Raw genomic sequence first — 20,318 nt, 5'->3', positions numbered from 1 at the left:
ATAGATGTTGTTCTTGCGGTCAATTTTTTTCTGATCTATAAATACTCAAAAGTGCATTAATTAACCATTCAAAATCCTAAAATCTCTCGTCTGTTTTCTCTCCCATCTCCCTTTAAATACCAAACACACTGCCTATCGAATAGCATCTTATTTGTACATAAATATTGTATCTTTTTTTTGTAAAGATAGTATCAACTGTCAAAGTCCAATGGAGCTCCATAACAAGTTTCTTTGGGCTTTGCCAGTATTCATGTTATCCTTTTTAATTTCTTATAATGGTGTTGAAGCCTCCCACAATGTTTATCTTCATTATCAGTCTCTTTCCGCCATCAAAGTAGAGCAAGTGCATAGAACCGGCTACCACTTTCAACCCAAGAAGCATTGGATTAACGGTAATTTTCCTCATAATTTTTTGTGGTTTGCTACAATTTTTAACGTTCTCTCTTGGGCATCATTACAAGTTTACACACAATGCATGCAACCTCACAATGTCGATCATCTTATATATTCTGCTTTATTGATATTCACACTATTTCAAAAAAAAAAGAAAAAAGAGAGAGAACAAGCAAGAAAGCTGAAAGAGTTGACTCTCACCCTTCAAGTAATTGTTTTGGCTAACATTAGAAAATTCACATACCATTTATGCCATTGATATTATTGTTAATTTAAGGAATTTGAAAAGGTTTTAGTGGATGATGGAATAGGATAGGCAGCCAGAGTCTCAATCCAATCCAACATTCTTGGTTATGCTGTGCTGGCGTAGACATTCTGCTCCCAAAACGGTTTCCTGATATGGTCATTCATTCCAATTGCTCAATCTGATATAGGGCAGAAAAATATTAGAAAAAGCGAAAAAGAAAGTTGAGCGGAACATGTCATCCACGACGCCATTATCCACATGTTTAGGATAATCCAAATCCAGCATAAAGTACCTAATCAAGACTGCATTTACATATGTATGAATGTTTCGTAAAATACTACTGAATAATACAATCATGCACGTTTCTTGCTTTTTTTTTTTTTAACACTAAGAGAATTTCTGGGCGTGCCTAGTCCAATTGGTTTCTTCTACTAACTACTAATGGGCTGAACCCTTTGTTTACATGTCCATGCGGGACCATAAAATGACTGGAGGGCAGATCCAAATGGTGAGCACTCTCAAAAACCACGCCTTTTTAAAACCTTTCCTTTTTGATGGTTTAAAAACTAATTTTCATCTCAACGCTGATGACAGGTCCTATGTATTATAATGGCGTCTACCATCTTTTCTACCAATACAATCCCAAAGGAGCTGTATGGGGCAACATTGTCTGGGCCCATTCAGTGTCGACTGACTTGATCAACTGGACTCCATTGGAACCTGCAATCTTCCCTTCAAAACCCTTTGACAAGTACGGCTGCTGGTCAGGCTCTGCAACAGTTCTTCCAGGCAACAAGCCGGTCATCCTTTACACCGGTATCGTGGATAAGAACAATACCCAAGTCCAGAACTACGCCGTGCCAGCCAACCTCTCCGATCCATATCTCCGCAAGTGGGTCAAACCCGATAACAACCCACTGATCGTCTCCGAAGCCGGCGTGAACAAAACAGCATTCCGTGACCCAACAACAGCCTGGTTGGGCCGAGATGGGGAATGGAGAATCTTGATAGGTGGTAGACGGAAGGATACAGGAATTGCATTTTTGTACAAGAGCAGAGACTTCATGAAGTGGAAAAAGGCTGCAAATCCCATCCATCAGTCTGCTGGGACTGGCAATTGGGAATGCCCCGACTTCTACCCTGTAGCCAAATCAGGAACAAATGGGTTGGACACTTCTGTATTGGGACAAAATGTAAAGCACGCCTTGAAGGTTAGTCTTGATGCCACAAGATTTGAGTACTACACCCTTGGTAAATATTACCCCGCAGAAGATAGGTACGTACCCGACAATACGTCCCCAGATAACTGGAAAGGGCTGAGATATGATTATGGCAACTTTTATGCTTCCAAATCATTCTTCGACCCAAGCAAGAACCGGAGGGTTTTGTGGGGTTGGGCTAATGAGTCCGACACCGCCAAGGACGATATCAAAAAGGGTTGGGCAGGCATTCAGGTACATATTCTAAATATTAGTATTAGATTTTACTCCAAGAATCAGTTATATATTGCTGGACTATAGGTATTCTTTTATACCCCGTCCAGTCGAGTAATACTCGTATTGATAATCTAATGTTGTTTCACATATTTTTGACTAATTTGTCTTCAATTGATCAGTTGATTCCACGAACAATCACGCTCGATCCAAATGGGAAACAATTGCTTCAATGGCCAGTTAAGGAATTGGATACTTTGAGGGGGGCACATGTCCGTCTGAGCAATCAGCTGCTGAAGAAGGGTGACCTCGTTGGAGTTACAGGAATAACTCCTGCACAGGCCGATGTGGAAGTGACGTTCTCTTTCCGCAGCTTGGACTTGGCAGAGCCATTTGATCCAAAATGGAAAAAACTTGATGCTCAAGATGTTTGCAGCAAAAGAGGTTCGTTTGTTCAGGGCGGTCTCGGACCATTTGGTCTCGCGACGCTTGCCACTGAAGACCTGCAAGAATACACTCCTGTATTTTTCAGAATTTTCAAAGACGCTGGCAAGCATGTTGTTCTCATGTGCTCTGACGCTACGAGGTTGGCTAGATATTTTACAAGTCAACTTTCTTTAGTTGGCAAATAATTCTCCTCTCGCTCTTTTTTGACTTCTCTAAAACTAATGCTTTAATTATACATTGATTGAACAACTTTCCACTCCCTTATCGCGTCTCAGGTCATCCTTAAAGAAGGAGTTGTACAGACCCTCATTTGCAGGATTTGTAGATGTGGATCTGACTGATAAAAAGCTGTCTCTTAGGAGCTTGGTATGGTTGCAGTTCTTTTTCTACCCTTTTACTATTTGCCTAGTCAGCAGGCCTCCGCCTGCTGTATATTGATTTCCTTTCCATGATGTTATGATGAATCATTCATTCGTTTGTGGATTCCTTGTTGGCGCAGATTGATCACTCAGTGGTAGAGAGCTTCGGGGCCGGAGGGAAGACCTGCATTTCATCCAGGGTTTATCCAACTAAAGCCGTCTCCGACAAGGCTCATTTGTATGCATTCAACAACGGGACTGAGGCTATTACAGTAGAGACTTTAGATGCCTGGAGCATGAAGACTGCTAAGGTGAATTAAGATGCATGGGAGAGTTCTACAATCACCATTTTGGAATTTTTGTTTTTGCATATTCTTTTGGGCTCTTTGACCAGAGCGAGGGATAACCTATATTAATTGTTTTTTTTTTATTTTTTTACCTTGTATTATCAGCAAAAATAAAAATTTACGATTCGCGTCCAACTATGAAGTCTATGTCTTTGTTCTTTGATTTTCTAGCTTGTACAACCTTTTACATCCCGAGGAAATCTTATCAATTGTTGATCATCTACTCGCTCATAACTTGAAGAGTAATGAAAGTAAAACAAAGCATGAACGCAATAAATTATTTGAAGGGTTGACGTTATTTTAATGTTGATAAGAAAATCCATCAGAGATTGAAAAAAGTTCCTGGTTGGACATGCATTGAAGTGGATAACAAAATCCATCAATTTACTGTTGAGACCATTCTCATCCTCAGTCGAAGGAGATATACGACAAGCTAAAATGTTTGTGCAATAAATTAGAGCTGGCTGGCTATGTTCCCCACACGAATTATGTGTTCATTGATGTTGACGAGGAATGTAAGCGAGGAATCTTATACACACACAGCGAAAAGTTGGCTATCACATTTGGTCTCTTTGCGACTCTTTAGGGAAGCCCTATTAGAATTACAAAGAACATAAGGGTTTGTGGTGATTGTCACACATTTACTAAATATGTTTCATTAGTGGCAAATAGGATAGTTATAATGCGAGATGCAAATAGATTTCATCATTTTAAGGAGGTGCTTGTTCTTGTGGAGATTACTGGTGATTGCTGTTTCCACGTTGGTGGGATGACTTCTCCGTCACCCTACATAGAATACTTTGTTTGTGACCATACATGGATGCAAAAATGGCGTCTGTTGTGAAAATTTGAAATTTGAGGATTGTATACAGACTCTTGTGGGACACTCTATGTACTAACCCTGTTGAAATTTGAAATCTGTAGTTATACTAACCCTGTTTTCACTTTTAATATATTTCTTAACCTTCTTTTTATAAGCATGTAAGCAGTCACACAATCTTTCTTTACTGTTTGCCGGTTAATCTTTTTATAAAACGGGGATTCAACTTTCATAAATTTGTTAAAAACAACATGGTCCAGCATAGAAAAAGGATATTCATATACAAGAACCATATGAGTTGCTAAGTCTCGGACCTTGGCATGACCATAGAAAAAATTAGTTATAGAAGTATACCATCCGAGGGTCCTTCAATGAAGGATAAGACTTGTTGCCTTTTTCGATTTTCTTCCCCAAGAGCTAGCTTCTTTTGTAGACAATTTTTTAGGTGACGCTTGTGTTGAGAAGTGGTTCCAGATACACTTTTGGCAAACAGTTCTTTGCAGTGATTGCACTGCATTTTCATTGTTCCATCGGTCTGCTTTACTATTTTTATATCCTTCAATATTGTTGACTTCTTTTTCCTTTGTTTTTTTTCAAATGATTTTGCTCCTTCATTCGACTGCTCTAACATATCTAGGGATGGCAACGGGGTGGGGATAGGGTTGGGGCGGGGGATTTTATATAATTTTATTATGATTGAATTTTAGCAAATAATCAAATACTAAAATATCAATACATCATCAAATTATTATTCATTGTAATTTTACAATTGAAACTTATAAAATCAATCAAATAAAAATTATTTGAATACAATCCAACATGATGAAATAAATATAACTAAAGTAGTCAAGTTTTCACTTTTGGCACAAATACAATCACTAATTCATTATTGTGCTTGTGCTTTTTTTAAGAAAAAAATGTTATTGTATTAAGTGTAATTAGGGATTTAGTATAAATGTATTAGTAAATTTAGTATAACCAATTAATAATTTGTATTAGTACACATATATAATTATTAGTATAATTAATAATATCAATTATATTATATATACTAATAGACATTATATAATACATATAACTAATAATATCATTATCATAAGTTTGTAACTAATTAAATTATATATTATATATAATTATATACATGTATATTTTATATATTTATTTTTTTAAAGCGGGTGGCGGGGCAGGGGTATACTCCCCCGCCCCGTTTCTAAGTGGGGGGAAAAAAATTCCCCCCGTCCCAACCCCCTTTCCATTAGCCCCCCATGGGCACCCGCCCCCATTGCCATCCCTAAACATATCTAAATCCAACTTTTCTTCGCTCAACTCATCAGCATTTTCCTCCACCTCAAGTTCTTGATCGGCAACTTCATTTTCAACCTCCATAATAGGACTTAATGATGATTTTTTGAGTGAATGAAATAGATGGCTGTACATCCATGTTTTTTGAAAGGGAAAAAACCAATCAATTTTACTGTTAGCATGATTCAAAAAAGAATGAAAAAATGGATGAAAAAGAAAGCAGATAAAAACAGGTGTATAATTGCACTCAAATATGTCAAACAACCTTTCACAAATATTGTTAATAGTGTCAGTAGTTGAGTATACACTATATGAATTTAAAATTTAATTAATAACTTTGTTTATGTCTTTCTATATCAATATTTAAAAACTTAATTAACAGGTCATAGCCTTAAAACTTAGATAAGTTCATGTGCTCCAAAATTTGAAATTCAAAGAAGAAGACATCAACAAAGACTTCAATATCCGTGAAGTCTAACAACATCCATGAAGTCTAACAAAAAGAACATAAAGAAGAACACAACAACAAAATATGGTATATTGCTATTGCTACTTAGACACTAAAAAAAATATATCAAGGGTACTACAAAAATCTAAACTGGATGACTAAAGCAAAACATTATCATATCAGAAATTTACTAGTCCAGTAAAGAAAACATTACATTATTATATTGGCAATTACCTTATTATTTTTATAATAATTCCAAGTTTGTGTTTTTTTATTGGCATTGAATTTGATCACTACTATTATTCTTGCTTCCTATGGCTACATATAAAAATCGGGGATGTTGAGTTTGGCAGATCTCTCTGTGCCCCATGTGTTGAGTTTAGGTGGTTGGTGTCATTTTTGTCTCTCTAGGCGCTATGTTAAGCAGCTTTCTGCTGCTAAAAGATTTTCCTCTTTTTTTTCCCCTTTCTTTCCAAGGAAAAAAGTCCCGCACACTACTCTGCGTACACTGCTTATTTCTGTGGGCTTTGCAGGATTGCCTTGAGGCAATCTCTAACGGCTTGTTTAACAATTATTCGAGGAAAGCACCAAAGACCCGGGTCATATTTTTGGATTTTCTACAAGGGATTTTGTTTTTTGATCCCAATTTCGACACGTAAAGAGCCTCCTCATTTGGCGATGTGTAGGGAGGGGAAATCACATAGAAAAGAGAAGAAAGAAGGGGAGCGTTTTTGTTTTTCGATTTTTGTGGGAGTGGTGTTGTTATAGACCAAAAAAAAAAAAGATATGTTAAGCAAGAACCATCCAACCTGATTCATTGAATTTTCGAAATTCATCAAGAATTAAAGCACCTCGCCAACAAAGTAATAATAGGTATTTTTCCTTACCAAAATTGACGATGGTTCGGCGAAATTAGTCAAATTGGATTGGTCAGCGGTTACTTGAATGCTTGCGGTGATTTTTGCTGGAGGTGACTGGAGCTGGAGGTAACCAAATAGACTGAGCTAAAGATGCAGCCGTGACTGGTAATAGCAGTGAAAAAATGAAGGCCTTTGTGGTGCAAAATTTCTAATAGATAAGTGGGGTGTGACGGAGAGGTAGAGAGGAGGAGATGGTGGACTGTGGGGTTGAAGCCGCGAAATAAACCTCCACTTGGTTGTGACGGAGAGGCACAGAGGCGAAGCCGCGAAATCGAAGAAGAAGAGGAAAAATTATACAGAGCTGGAGAAGCGAGAAGTGAGAACCCTAATTAGATTTGTTATATTTTGATTTATAAAATGGCAAATATGCCTTTTATTAACAAGTTTTAACGAGCTACCCAGCTACCAAACGAGTCGAGTAATTAAACGAGCACATTTCTAACTCGAGCTCGGCTCGTTTACCACAACTAACGAGTCGAGGTCTAACGAGTTTTTGAGCTACTAGTTATGTTTAACAGCTCTATTAATGCTGTTTCCACCTTGGTGAGGTGAGTTTTCTCCCATCTGTGTATCTTACCCTCATCCATAGTGCTACAACTAAACAAATCCATTATTAGAATGCCATTCTTTGTGATTATATTGCATGAGAAATGGTAATTGGAACAGAAAATTTGGACAGCTTGTACAGATCTGATGGCCTATTGGAATTGGCAGTCCATGTACAGCTTCTGCCACTGCCGATAATGCGCAGTTTTGCTACCATGGATGCTAGCTTGTTTGACTTTCTCTATCTTGTGGTCCTTAACTGGCAGGCCTGCTAATTGATTTTGAACTGTTGAGCCCATATGCGTCTCAACTTCAGTTTGGATCAGTTTGGCTCCATACTTTCTTAATTGTCTTCCAAAAAGCACAAGTTAAAAGCACCATGTGCTGATATCATCATCCGACTCCGCTCTACATGTTTCTTCCACCAACAGAACACACAGTCAGCATATCTCTTCATACCTGCTCTGGACTATCTTGGCTTAAGCTATACTATCTTCCAGGTACACAAGGTTAATTTTTACTGCTAAAAAATATTTGCAAGAGTCTAGTATCAAAAGCCTGGTTAAGCCTTGCTCATGTACACTAATTTCTTATCATAGTTGACCTAATATTCGCTATCCTTAATAGGTCAGTGTCTTTGGAATCTACAAGGAATTACTACTCCTGATTGAAGTGATATGTACAGAAGCTTTGGCATGTTATTACTCCCCCAAATAAGCAAAGTTGTAAAAGTCCATACTCTTTTAATTGCTGAATGGACTCAGTGCCTGTATATGTGTGCACCGGTAACTCTAAGCATTAGCTATGCTGCATTTGCAAATGCGGTACACAATTCACTGGTCTAGTCTTGATTCTTGAACTAAGAAACATTTCAACATTGAACTGATGATATTAATTAAATATAATAGTAATTGGCTATGCTGCACCTTGACTTAGTGGGCTGCATAATGCAGCCTAACTTAACTTTTCCTGTACAGTTGATGCAGTCGCATTTTCCCTGAACTTCCCGATACATGAAAGACTCTGACGTCAAGAGCCCGCATTCATTCTTTGGCACCCCCCAGAGTACCAATTTGTATTTCAAACATAAGGCTTTACATATCTTGTAAGTAGTGGAAATTCACATGTCCCGTTATTTTGTCCACCAATTTGCAAAAGTCGCAATTTGAAGCATAAACAAATCCAAGGTAAAATGAGAAACTGATGGTGTAGCTAATATTTCAATCTTTTTTATTGAAAAAAAATTAAAAATCCCTCAGCAGTCAGTAAAGACCTTAACCGAATTTTAAGTTGCTCGAAAGGTCTGAAGTGGGGAGACGTGGCTCGCGAAGGCAAATCTATTACTGGGCTCAGATATGTTCTAAATTTTATGAGAGGCTACGTGGAAATGAAAGAAATAAAAATCGAGGACCAATTCCAATGGAAATCAAGACCATTTCTGGATTCATGTTTCTTCCTGGTCGAGTCTAGAACTTTTCAATGAAGGGGGAAAAAAAAGAAAAGATACTAGTACTAAACCCCAAAAACTCGAAGCAAGTCAGTGGAGGAGGTTACAATGTCGGTTGTGGAACGCTGAAATGGGCGCTTAATGTTGTCGTACTCATTTGTTGTTTGATCTTTATGAAAATGCACCTACCTCACATCTTTTTCTAACCTGCCCCAGAGGCCCGAAACGTGCAAGATCATTACAAGAATGCGTGTATGTAGATAGATGCATATAGGGCAGGTAGTGGGAAACTGGGAATGTGCCTGAGACAAATGTGTTTTGAGGCTCTTTTCGACTGCAGAGGGTAGAGAGTTTCTTCACTTTAGGGAAAAGCCCGTGGAGGACCATTATAGTGATTTCGGTATTTGTCCAATCTTTATCTCCAGACTTGAGAGGTCTCCAAATGGCTATGGTGGGTATCGTTTTTCGGCCTCCAAATGGCTTGGCTTACCCTTCCAAGAATGCATCATATATGTGAAGATAAAGACCGAAAGATCCTTTTGTGATTCGTAGCTGTGGGGGTATACGCATTTTAGTGAAGAAACCTGCAGAAAAAAAGAATTGCAGATTTCGGACGAATTCTTCAGAAGGAAAATGCCATTTTAGTGATAAAGGCATGCAACTTTTGTCATTTCAACTTCAGTGAAGGGATCCCTTTCTTCCATTCAAGAAGATTAATTTACAAGCCTTTTGACCTTTTCTGCTCTTCTGCATAATTGTGGCATTCAGCCTTCTAACTTTAGCTCTAGTTTAGCATAGTCTTTAAATTTTAAAAATCAACTATTTATTCTGCTTGATAATTCATTTTTCAATAACAAAGTTTTGACATAAGAAATGTTAAAATTCATTTATAGCTTCAATTAATTCTTAACCTTCTCTTAGCTTTCGCGACAAGAATTGAGTTGAATAGTAAAACGGAAAGGGTTGTAAAAAGAAATCTCAAATTCGAGTCCTCTCACTTATAAAAAAAAAAAAAAAAACTTCCCATAGCTTTAGTCAGAGGACATTGCAACATGCTACATAAAGAGGAGATGATACAGTAGTATTTTTTAGGTGTCATACTCTCAAGTTAGATTATTATTGGATTATGAAATAAATGTTTTTTATTCTTAAATTTTAATCATTTCAAAAATTTAAAATATAAGCCACCATTACCATTAAGAGATACATATTAAAGGAATAATACCGAATTTTCCCATACAAGGATTTGAACGTTGACCAATAACCTTCAATACTGTGTAAGGCAAATTTACAAATAAGATATTCCCAGTTTAGATTGTTATTTTTAAAAGTTTTTTGTAGAAAAATATATTGTAACGATTTAATATATGTGAAGTAAAAAGGAGATTGAAAAATATATTCATAGAAAATGTAAAATATTTTTTGCGAAAAATTGCAATCCAACCGGTACTCTAAAAGGTGAAAATGTTGGGCTAGGCATTTTCGTTACTCAAGGGTAGCAAAAGTCCTGAAGCACATGACATAAGTCCTACAAATTTTATTTGTTATAATTTAAAAATTAATAAAATGTTACAAATAGGCAATATTGATTTGAAAAGGTAGAATACCAACTAACTGTATAACATATAACCAATAAAAGGATAGGTAAGCCAAAAAGAAACTCAAAATTTGTTTTGAAATTCAGAAATGTTAGTGTTGGATTGTGATTTCAAAGAGTATGAAACGATGATTATATTTTTCAACTATGGAAAATAACATAGCGTGCCTACGGGTAATAAAAACAAAGCACTAAAGAACTCCATTCTATTTTTGTGGAGCATTTTATGTTATTTTTTCTTCTATTCTCCCTTGCCATTCCTTTATAACAAACAAATTTATGTGAAATTGTAAAATTTTCATTACTGTTTTTGTACTAATTCTAAATTTTAGTATATATTTACCAACCGAATGCTATTTATGCATTAAGCAATTGTGTACGAATAGCAAGGTTATATATATAATGATATATCAAGTTATATATATAACAAATACAACAACGTTGTAACTGCATCAAAATGCCATCCTTGCTTGCATTTGTACTTTGTAGATATGATTTTGTATTAATTGAAGCTGCTAACCATTCATTTTACTCAGACCCATGCACCCGAAAAGGTTCTACTGCCAAGTGTTTGTTTTCTCACATCATTAGTCAATTATTATCTACCGGTGCTTAGACCTTCTTATACAAGAAACGTGGAGCATCCAAATTAGTTTAAAACATCGTGAATTTAGCACTTGCTGGAGGCTAGGTGGGTAGGAAGAAATTCGTTATATGAGGGGGTGAATGTCGCCATGTATCACATAAATGAAGCAGCATATGCAATCTACTACTGTTTTCGAAATCTGTGGCGTGTAAGAATTCTGTAAGCCGTCGATGGTTTCAAGAATATATCCTGATTTGTGGTGGTTATTGAAATTAATCGAACCTACTCTTTTTCTTTAAAAAAAATAAAACCTAAGAACTGATTGAATCCTATAAACGTTATCAAAACTGGACGCAAACAAAAACAAGGAACAATTAAAAAAAAATGCCTTACACCATCCATCATCCATGGGCCTAATTCATCAATCGTAAATTTATATGTGTATCAGCATTTGGTCCTGCAGTTGGCGACTGCGAATGCTCACCCAACCTTTTTGTCCGAAATCAAGCTGCAATCAAATGCCAACACAACAACATGCACCGCAGTTACTAGCGAAGAAATGAACGTTACAAACTTTTTTGGGGTCGTCATTGTCGAACTAGAAAGATGTATGTATACTATGGTGGTGCCCGCCTTGGTGTTTAAGGTTGCATTTACTGCTTCCCTTTCTTTCATTCAGAACATAGTGCTCTCCTCTCACTCATTCCCCCGGAACGTTTCCACGAATACAATGACCACATAAGCACTAGTTTATGTTTATCCGTGCCCACAAATTCTTCCACTTTCAGAAAAAATCTACGTAATTGCAGATGGTAGGAAAGGAGGCTTTTTTTCTTTTCTTTTGGGGGGTGGGGGGGGGGGGGGAGGGGGGTATTGCTTCACATTGGAGGGGTCGGTACAATAATGTTTCCAAATTCCATTATCGTTTCCACCCAAGCTGCTGCATAAGTCATAACTCTTGGGTACTGGTTGGTAATAATATGTGTTTGCAAAAGGAAAACTAAATTACCAAATGAAGAAAAAGAGGAGGAGAATATTCACTAATCATTTCGATTAGGCAATGCCATGTAACTTTCAAGGCTAACATCAGAGCACATGTCCTTTTTTGCATTCCACATTCCATGCAAGTTGAACAGACAAAGGTGATATGCATGGGAAAGTATAGGAATCTAAAGCCTAACTTTTGTTGTGCCTCAGCCTCGCACTTGTTTTTGCATATTCCACTCACTTGGATTGTGTCTTTTGTCTCATGTCCTTTTCCTTTTGATTGTCTTGAATTTTGGTATACCCCCTTATTACTTGATCTGGAATAAGCTTCTCATTGTCATTTTGTTGTATCCAAGTTGTTAGTTCTACTTGAAAGAAAAATCTAGCAACATGCACAATGACATCACAAGCATTTAGTGCATAATCATTGGTTAGGCAATGCCATCCAATAATTTTGTAATTGACGAATTACACACTAGTTAAGCAAATCAAATAAGTAATACAAATATTCAAAATCCAAACAATAATTATGCAGTTGGAATCACAAATTACTTGGTCATTTCACAGTGCATTACTGCAGTTGCAATTTCAATCTACTAAGAGCTCAATCCTATGTAATTAATATACATTAGTAGTCATTCATAGGATTGACTACCTCAATCCTATTTAATTAAAGAAAGGGTTGTGCAAGCCCTCATTTGCAGGCTTCTTAGACGGAGATTTGGCAAGGAAGAAGCTCTCTCCCAGGAGCCTGGTGAAAACTTTCACATCTCCCTCCGTTTATTTGTTTTTCTGTTGGCAGATTGATCATTCCGTGGTGGAGGCAAAGTGTGCATTACATCTAGGGTTTATCCTACTTTGGCAGTCTCCAACAATGCCCATTTGTATGCATTCAATAATGGCAGCGAGACAGTTGCCATTGAGACGTTGGACGCTTGGAGCATCAAGGGACCTCATTTTTCCAACTTCATAGATTTGACGTACTGCCTAATGTAGTTGACGTACTTCATATACCATTCTTTCGATGGACATTGAAATATATGACCATAACGATCATCTCACGGTCAATTGCGTGTACAACAATTAATATTCGGTCGGTAGCAACAGCTAATTTTGTTCAAAGTTGTCGGGAATTCTGAATTTTCATCGGGTGAATGTGTGTGTACCATTTAATCTTAAAGACTATTCCACAAAGCATTAAATCACAGGTATTCATATTTAAATATTTTACGGTGTGCGATTAATCTTATTCCATCTAGATTGGACTGTACCAAAGAAAACTCTTTCAACGTTATTCGCTCAATTCCTATAGATTTCAAACCTGAAAACTTATACTTCAAAGTTACAAATTTCTTCCACTTGCACGAATAGCTGTTAGTACAAAGTGTTTGCTTTTACCAGGGTCCTTGATGGACATTTTAGCCACGATTATTCATGTACTTAATTTTCAAAGCGTCCATAGAGAAGTATGAAATGAAGAATGAACGTGAGAAAATTGCTGGAGCCGAAAAAGTTCTAACAATGCAGGACGTTGTGCAGATGACGTGAACTGGTTGGGATCTCTTTCTCCTCCCATTTTATTTTTGCTTTTCAAGAAGCAAAGATGATTTCTTTCTTTTCTCTTCATTCGGTTTTCCTGTCGTCAGACCCCACGTTTTATTTTGGCCGAACTCAAGACACCAACCGCGATTATTTCCTGGTCAAAAATAGAATAAAACAGGTAGTTAAAAATGGAAAAAGAGATCAAAACTATTGGACGCTTACAAAACGGCCGCAGGTTAATTTCGCAGTTATTTCTCAATCATTCCCATCCATAAGTAATTTTCTGATCTATATAGATGTTGTTCTTGCGGTCAATTTTTTTCTGATCTATAAATACTCAAAAGTGCATTAATTAACCATTCAAAATCCTAAAATCTCTCGTCTGTTTTCTCTCCCATCTCCCTTTAAATACCAAACACACTGCCTATCGAATAGCATCTTATTTGTACATAAATATTGTATCTTTTTTTTGTAAAGATAGTATCAACTGTCAAAGTCCAATGGAGCTCCATAACAAGTTTCTTTGGGCTTTGCCAGTATTCATGTTATCCTTTTTAATTTCTTATAATGGTGTTGAAGCCTCCCACAATGTTTATCTTCATTATCAGTCTCTTTCCGCCATCAAAGTAGAGCAAGTGCATAGAACCGGCTACCACTTTCAACCCAAGAAGCATTGGATTAACGGTAATTTTCCTCATAATTTTTTGTGGTTTGCTACAATTTTTAACGTTCTCTCTTGGGCATCATTACAAGTTTACACACAATGCATGCAACCTCACAATGTCGATCATCTTATATATTCTGCTTTATTGATATTCACACTATTTCAAAAAAAAAAGAAAAAAGAGAGAGAACAAGCAAGAAAGCTGAAAGAGTTGACTCTCACCCTTCAAGTAATTGTTTTGGCTAACATTAGAAAATTCACATACCATTTATGCCATTGATATTATTGTTAATTTAAGGAATTTGAAAAGGTTTTAGTGGATGATGGAATAGGATAGGCAGCCAGAGTCTCAATCCAATCCAACATTCTTGGTTATGCTGTGCTGGCGTAGACATTCTGCTCCCAAAACGGTTTCCTGATATGGTCATTCATTCCAATTGCTCAATCTGATATAGGGCAGAAAAATATTAGAAAAAGCGAAAAAGAAAGTTGAGCGGAACATGTCATCCACGACGCCATTATCCACATGTTTAGGATAATCCAAATCCAGCATAAAGTACCTAATCAAGACTGCATTTACATATGTATGAATGTTTCGTAAAATACTACTGAATAATACAATCATGCACGTTTCTTGCTTTTTTTTTTTTTAACACTAAGAGAATTTCTGGGCGTGCCTAGTCCAATTGGTTTCTTCTACTAACTACTAATGGGCTGAACCCTTTGTTTACATGTCCATGCGGGACCATAAAATGACTGGAGGGCAGATCCAAATGGTGAGCACTCTCAAAAACCACGCCTTTTTAAAACCTTTCCTTTTTGATGGTTTAAAAACTAATTTTCATCTCAACGCTGATGACAGGTCCTATGTATTATAATGGCGTCTACCATCTTTTCTACCAATACAATCCCAAAGGAGCTGTATGGGGAAACATTGTCTGGGCCCATTCAGTGTCGACTGACTTGATCAACTGGACTCCATTGGAACCTGCAATCTTCCCTTCAAAACCCTTTGACAAGTACGGCTGCTGGTCAGGCTCTGCAACAGTTCTTCCAGGCAACAAGCCGGTCATCCTTTACACCGGTATCGTGGATAAGAACAATACCCAAGTCCAGAACTACGCCGTGCCAGCCAACCTCTCCGATCCATATCTGCGCAAGTGGGTCAAACCCGATAACAACCCACTGATCGTCTCCGAAGCCGGCGTGAACAAAACAGCATTCCGTGACCCAACCACAGCCTGGTTGGGCCGAGATGGGGAATGGAGAATCTTGATAGGTGGTAGACGGAAGGATACAGGAATTGCATTTTTGTACAAGAGCAGAGACTTCATGAAGTGGAAAAAGGCTGCAAATCCCATCCATCAGTCTGCTGGGACTGGCAATTGGGAATGCCCCGACTTCTACCCTGTAGCCAAATCAGGAACAAATGGGTTGGACACTTCTGTATTGGGACAAAATGTAAAGCACGCCTTGAAGGTTAGTCTTGATGCCACAAGATTTGAGTACTACACCCTTGGTAAATATTACCCCACAGAAGACAGGTACGTACCCGACAATACATCCCCAGATAACTGGAAAGGGCTGAGAAATGATTATGGCAACTTTTATGCTTCCAAATCATTCTTTGACCCAAGCAAGAACCGGAGGGTTTTGTGGGGTTGGGCTAATGAGTCTGACACGGCCAAGGACGATATCAAAAAGGGTTGGGCAGGCATTCAGGTACATATTCTAAATATTAGTATTAGATTTTACTCCAAGAATCATTTATATATTGCTGGACTATAAGTATTCTTTTATACCCCGTCCAGTCGAGTAATACTCGTAATGATGATCTAATGTTGTTTCACATATTTTTAACTAATTTGTCTTCAATTGATCAGTTGATTCCACGAACAATCACGCTCGATCCAAATGGGAAACAATTGCTGCAATGGCCAGTTAAGGAATTGGATACTTTGAGGCGGGCACATGTCCGTCTGAGCAATCAGCTGCTGAAGAAGGGCGACCTCGTTGGAGTTACAGGAATAACTCCTGCACAGGCCGATGTGGAAGTGACGTTCTCTTTCCGCAGCTTGGACTTGGCAGAGCCGTTTGATCCAAAATGGAGAAAACTTGATGCTCAAGATGTTTGCAGCAAAAGAGGTTCGTTTGTTCAGGGCGGTCTTGGACCATTTGGTCTCGCGACGCTTGCCACTGAAGACCTGCAAGAATACACTCCCGTATTTTTCAGAATTTTCAAAGACGCTGGCAAGCATGTTGTTCTCATGTGCTCTGACGCTACGAGGTTGGCTAGATATTTTACAAGTCAACTTTCTTTAGTTGGCAAATAATTCTACTCCCTCTTTTTTTTGACTTCTCTAAAACTAATGCTTTAATTATACATTGATTGGACAACTTTCGAATCCCTTATCGCGTCTCAGGTCATCCTTAAAGAAGGAGTTGTACAGACCCTCATTTGCAGGATTTGTAGATGTGGATTTGACTGATAAAAAGCTGTCTCTTAGGAGCTTGGTATGGTTGCAGTTCTTTTTCTACCCTTTTACTATTTGCCTAGTCAGCACGCCTCCGCCTGCTGTATATTGATTTCCTTTCCATGATGTTATGATGAATCATTCATTCGTTTGTGGATTCCTTGTTGGCGCAGATTGATCACTCAGTGGTAGAGAGCTTCGGGGCCGGAGGGAAGACCTGCATTTCATCCAGGGTTTATCCAACTAAAGCCGTCTTCGACAAGGCTCATTTGTATGCATTCAACAACGGGACTGAGGCTATTACAGTCGAGACTTTAGATGCCTGGAGCATGAAGACTGCTAAGGTGAATTAAGATGCATGGGAGAGCTCTACAATCACCATTTTGGAATTTTTGTTCTTGCATATTCTTTTTGGCTCTTTGACCAGAGCGAAGGATATCCTATATTAATTGGTTTTTTTTTTATTTTTTACCTTGTATTATCAGCAAAAATAAAAAATTACAATTCGCGTCCAACTATGAAGTCTATATCTTTGTTCTTTGATTTTCTAGCTTGTACAACCTTTTACATCCCTGGGAAATCATATCAATTGTTGATCATCTACTCGCTTATAACTTGAAGAATAATTAAAGTAAAACAAAGCATGAACGCAATAAATTCTTTGAAGGGTTGACGTTATTTTGATGTTGATAACAAAATCCATCAGAGATTGAAAAAAGTTTCTGGTTGGACATGCATTGAAGTGGATAACAAATCCATCAATTTACTATTGGAGACCATTCTCATACTCAGTCGAAGGAGATATACGAGAAGCTAAAATGTTTGTACAATAAATTAGAGCTGGCTGGCTATGTTCCCGACACAAATTATGTGGTGCATGAGGTTGATGAGGAATGTAAGCGAAGAACCTTATACACACGCAGAGAAAAGTTGGCTATCACATTTGGTCTCTTTGCGACTCTTTAGGGAAGCCCTATTAGAATTACAAAGAACATAAGGGTTTGTGGTGATTGTCACACATTTATTAAATATGTCATTAGTTATAGTGTGAGATGCAAATAGATTTCATCATTTTAAGGATGGTGCTTGTTCTTGTGGAGATTACTGGTGATTGCTGTTTCCACGTTGGTGGGATGACTTCTTCCTCACCCTACATAGAATACTTTGTTTGTGACTATACATGGATGCAAAAATGGCGTCTGTTGTGAAAATTTGAAATTTGAGGGTTGTGTACAGACTCTCGTGGGACACTCTATGTACTAACCCTATTGAAATTTGAAATCTATAGTTATACTTGCTCTGTTGTCATCTTTTAATATATTTCTCAGCCTTCTCTTTTCAAGCATGTAAGCAATCACACAATCTTTCTTTACTATTTGCCGGTTAATCTTTTTATAAAACGGGGATGCAGTTTTCATAAATTTGTTAAAAACAACATGATCCAACATAAAAAATGGATATTCATGTATTAGAACCATATGAGTTGCTAACTCGCGGACCTTGGTGACGCTTGTGTTGAGAAGTGGCTCCAGATGAACTTTTGGCAAACAGCTCTTTGCAGTGATTGTATTGCACTTTTATCGTTCCATCGATCTGTTTTACTATTTTCATATCCTCCCATATTATTGACTTCTTTTACCTTTATTTTTTTCAAATGGTTTTGCTCCTTCATTATGACCTTTTTGCCCTGTTTCGGCTCCTTCATTCGGCTGCTCTAACATATCTAAATCCAGTTTTTCTTCGCTCATCTCAACAGCATTTTCCTCCACCTCAAGTTTTTGATTGACAACTTCATTTTCAACCTCCATAATAGGACTTGATGATGATCCTTGGTGTGAATGAAATGGACGACTGTACATACATGTTTTTTGAAAGGTAAAAAACCAATCAATATAATGGGTTTGTTTGGATTGAGGATTATTTGTCAAAATTTATTTGCTTACATCATCATTACAATTTCCAACACACCTTTTTATATTTTCAATTATCTTTTTATCTCACATACATCACATCACAAAAAGTGCTACAGTAAAAATATCTCAAATAATTTATAATCCAAACAGAGCCTGCTGTTAGCATGATCCAAAAAAAAAAGAAAAGAAAAAATGGCTGAAAAAAAAGGCAGATAAAAACAGGTGTTTAATTACACTCAAATGTGTCAAACAGCCTATCACAAATATTGTTAATAGTGTCACGAGTTGAGTATACACTATATGAATTTAAAACTTAATTAATAATTTTTTTTATGTCTTTCTATATCAATATTTAAAAACTTAATTAGCTGGCCATAGCCTTAAACTTAGATAAGTTCATGTGTCCCAAAATTTGAAGTTCAAAGAAGAAGACATCAACAAAGACTTCAATATCCGTGAAGTCTAACAATAAGTCTAACAATATCCGTGAAATCTAACAAAAAGAATACAAAGAAGAACACAACAACAAAGGTATGGTATTTTTCTATTGCTACTTAAACACTAAAAAAATATATCAACGGTACGACAAAAAGTTAAACTAGATGACTAAAGCAAAACATTACCATATCAGAAATTTACTAGTCCAGTAAAGAAAACATTACATTACTATATTGGCAATTACCGTATTGTTTTTATAATAATTCCAAGTTTGTGTTTTTTTTTATTGGTATTGAATTTGACCACTACTATTATTATTGCTTCCTATGGCTACATATAAAAATCGGTGATGTTGAGTTTGGCGAATCTCTCTCCGTCCCCTGTGTTGAGTTTAGGTGGCTGGTGTCATTTTTGTCTCTCTAGGGCACTATGTCAAGCAGCTTTCTGCTGCTAAAAGATTTTCCTCCTTTTTTTTCCCTTTTCTTTCCAAGGAAAAAAGTCCCACACACTACTCTACGTACACTGCTTATTTCTGTGGGCTATGCAGGATTGCCTCGAGGCAATCTCTAACGGCTCGTTTAACAATTATTCGAGGAAAGCACCAAAGATCCAGGCCATATTTTTGGATTTTCTGCAAGGGATTTTGCTTTTTTATCCTAATTTTCACATGGAAAAAGCCTCCTCATTTGGCAATATGTAGGGCGGGGAAATCACATAGAAAAGGGAAGAAAGAAGGGGAGTGTTTTTATTTTTTGATTTTGGTAGGAGGTGTTGCTGTTATAGACAAAAAAAGATATGTCAAGCAAGAACCATCCAACCTACTTCATTGGATTTTCGAAATTTATCAAGAATTAGAACAGCTCGCCAAAGTGTCTACTTCTGGATGGATTTTTATGTTGGGTGGAAAAGCTGTTTTTTGGGTATCAAAGAAACAAACCGTTATAACTCATTCCACAATGGAGGCTGAATTTGTAGCCTTAGCAGCTGCATGCAAAGAGGCCGAATAGCTAAGAAACTTACTGTTAGACATCGAGTTATGGCCAAAACCGATGTTAGCCATTTCTTTGCATTGTGATAGCGAAGCCACTATGTCTAGAGCGTTAAATAGAATACATAACGGCAAATCTAGACATATAAGTTTAAGACATAAATAAGTTAGACAATTATTGAATGATGGCATAGTCACAGTGGTGTATGTTAGATCATTCAACAACTTAGCGGATCCATTCACTAAAGCTCTTTCAAGAGATGTAGTGAAAGCAACGTCGTTAGGAATTACGTTAAAACCCTTTGTCTAGAACCACTAGTAATGGTAACCCAACCTCTCTTCTAGCACTAACACTAGATGAAAGGTTTAAAGGGTAATAACAAGTTACTAATAAGTGATTATGAGCACTAGAAATTGTAT

General features: G+C 37.2%; 2 protein-coding genes across 4 annotated transcripts; both read left to right on the top strand.

The window, feature by feature from the left end:
• Positions 1–208: 208 nt before the first annotated feature.
• Positions 209–3,274, top strand: LOC113775009 (beta-fructofuranosidase, insoluble isoenzyme 1-like). Of its 2 annotated transcripts, XM_027319713.1 has the most exons (6): positions 209–392; positions 1,140–1,148; positions 1,235–2,094; positions 2,256–2,659; positions 2,796–2,886; positions 3,020–3,274. In XM_027319713.1, exons 1-6 carry the CDS (start codon positions 209–211, stop codon positions 3,197–3,199), a joined length of 1,728 nt encoding a protein of 575 aa, XP_027175514.1. In that variant the 3' UTR covers positions 3,200–3,274. The 2 variants fall into 2 exon arrangements, with proteins under 2 accessions (XP_027175514.1, XP_027175515.1); XM_027319714.1 differs by lacking the exon at positions 1,140–1,148.
• A 10,647-nt stretch (positions 3,275–13,921) lies between these two features.
• On the top strand, positions 13,922–16,928 carry LOC113775492 (beta-fructofuranosidase, insoluble isoenzyme 1-like). Of its 2 annotated transcripts, XM_027320394.1 has the most exons (6): positions 13,922–14,105; positions 14,853–14,861; positions 14,948–15,807; positions 15,969–16,372; positions 16,509–16,599; positions 16,733–16,928. In XM_027320394.1, exons 1-6 carry the CDS (start codon positions 13,922–13,924, stop codon positions 16,910–16,912), a joined length of 1,728 nt encoding a protein of 575 aa, XP_027176195.1. In that variant the 3' UTR covers positions 16,913–16,928. The 2 variants fall into 2 exon arrangements, with proteins under 2 accessions (XP_027176195.1, XP_027176196.1); XM_027320395.1 differs by lacking the exon at positions 14,853–14,861 and having other exon boundaries at positions 13,946–14,105.
• Positions 16,929–20,318: the final 3,390 nt, after the last annotated feature.

The sequence above is a fragment of the Coffea eugenioides genome, chromosome 6, assembly GCF_003713205.1.
Source record: "Coffea eugenioides isolate CCC68of chromosome 6, Ceug_1.0, whole genome shotgun sequence".
Lineage (NCBI taxonomy): Eukaryota > Viridiplantae > Streptophyta > Magnoliopsida > Gentianales > Rubiaceae > Coffea > Coffea eugenioides.
This window is presented reverse-complemented; position numbering and strand designations above follow the sequence as displayed.

Bases quoted from the DNA above. Each gene is read 5' to 3' on its own strand.
- LOC113775009 (XM_027319713.1), top strand. From the start codon at position 209: ATGGAGCTCCATAACAAGTTTCTTTGGGCTTTGCCAGTATTCATGTTA. The intron at 2,095-2,255 runs GTACATATTCTA...TCAATTGATCAG, and splicing joins AGGGTTGGGCAGGCATTCAG to TTGATTCCACGAACAATCAC. The intron at 2,887-3,019 runs GTATGGTTGCAG...TTGTTGGCGCAG, and splicing joins AGCTGTCTCTTAGGAGCTTG to ATTGATCACTCAGTGGTAGA.
- LOC113775492 (XM_027320394.1), top strand. From the start codon at position 13,922: ATGGAGCTCCATAACAAGTTTCTTTGGGCTTTGCCAGTATTCATGTTA. The intron at 15,808-15,968 runs GTACATATTCTA...TCAATTGATCAG, and splicing joins AGGGTTGGGCAGGCATTCAG to TTGATTCCACGAACAATCAC. The intron at 16,600-16,732 runs GTATGGTTGCAG...TTGTTGGCGCAG, and splicing joins AGCTGTCTCTTAGGAGCTTG to ATTGATCACTCAGTGGTAGA.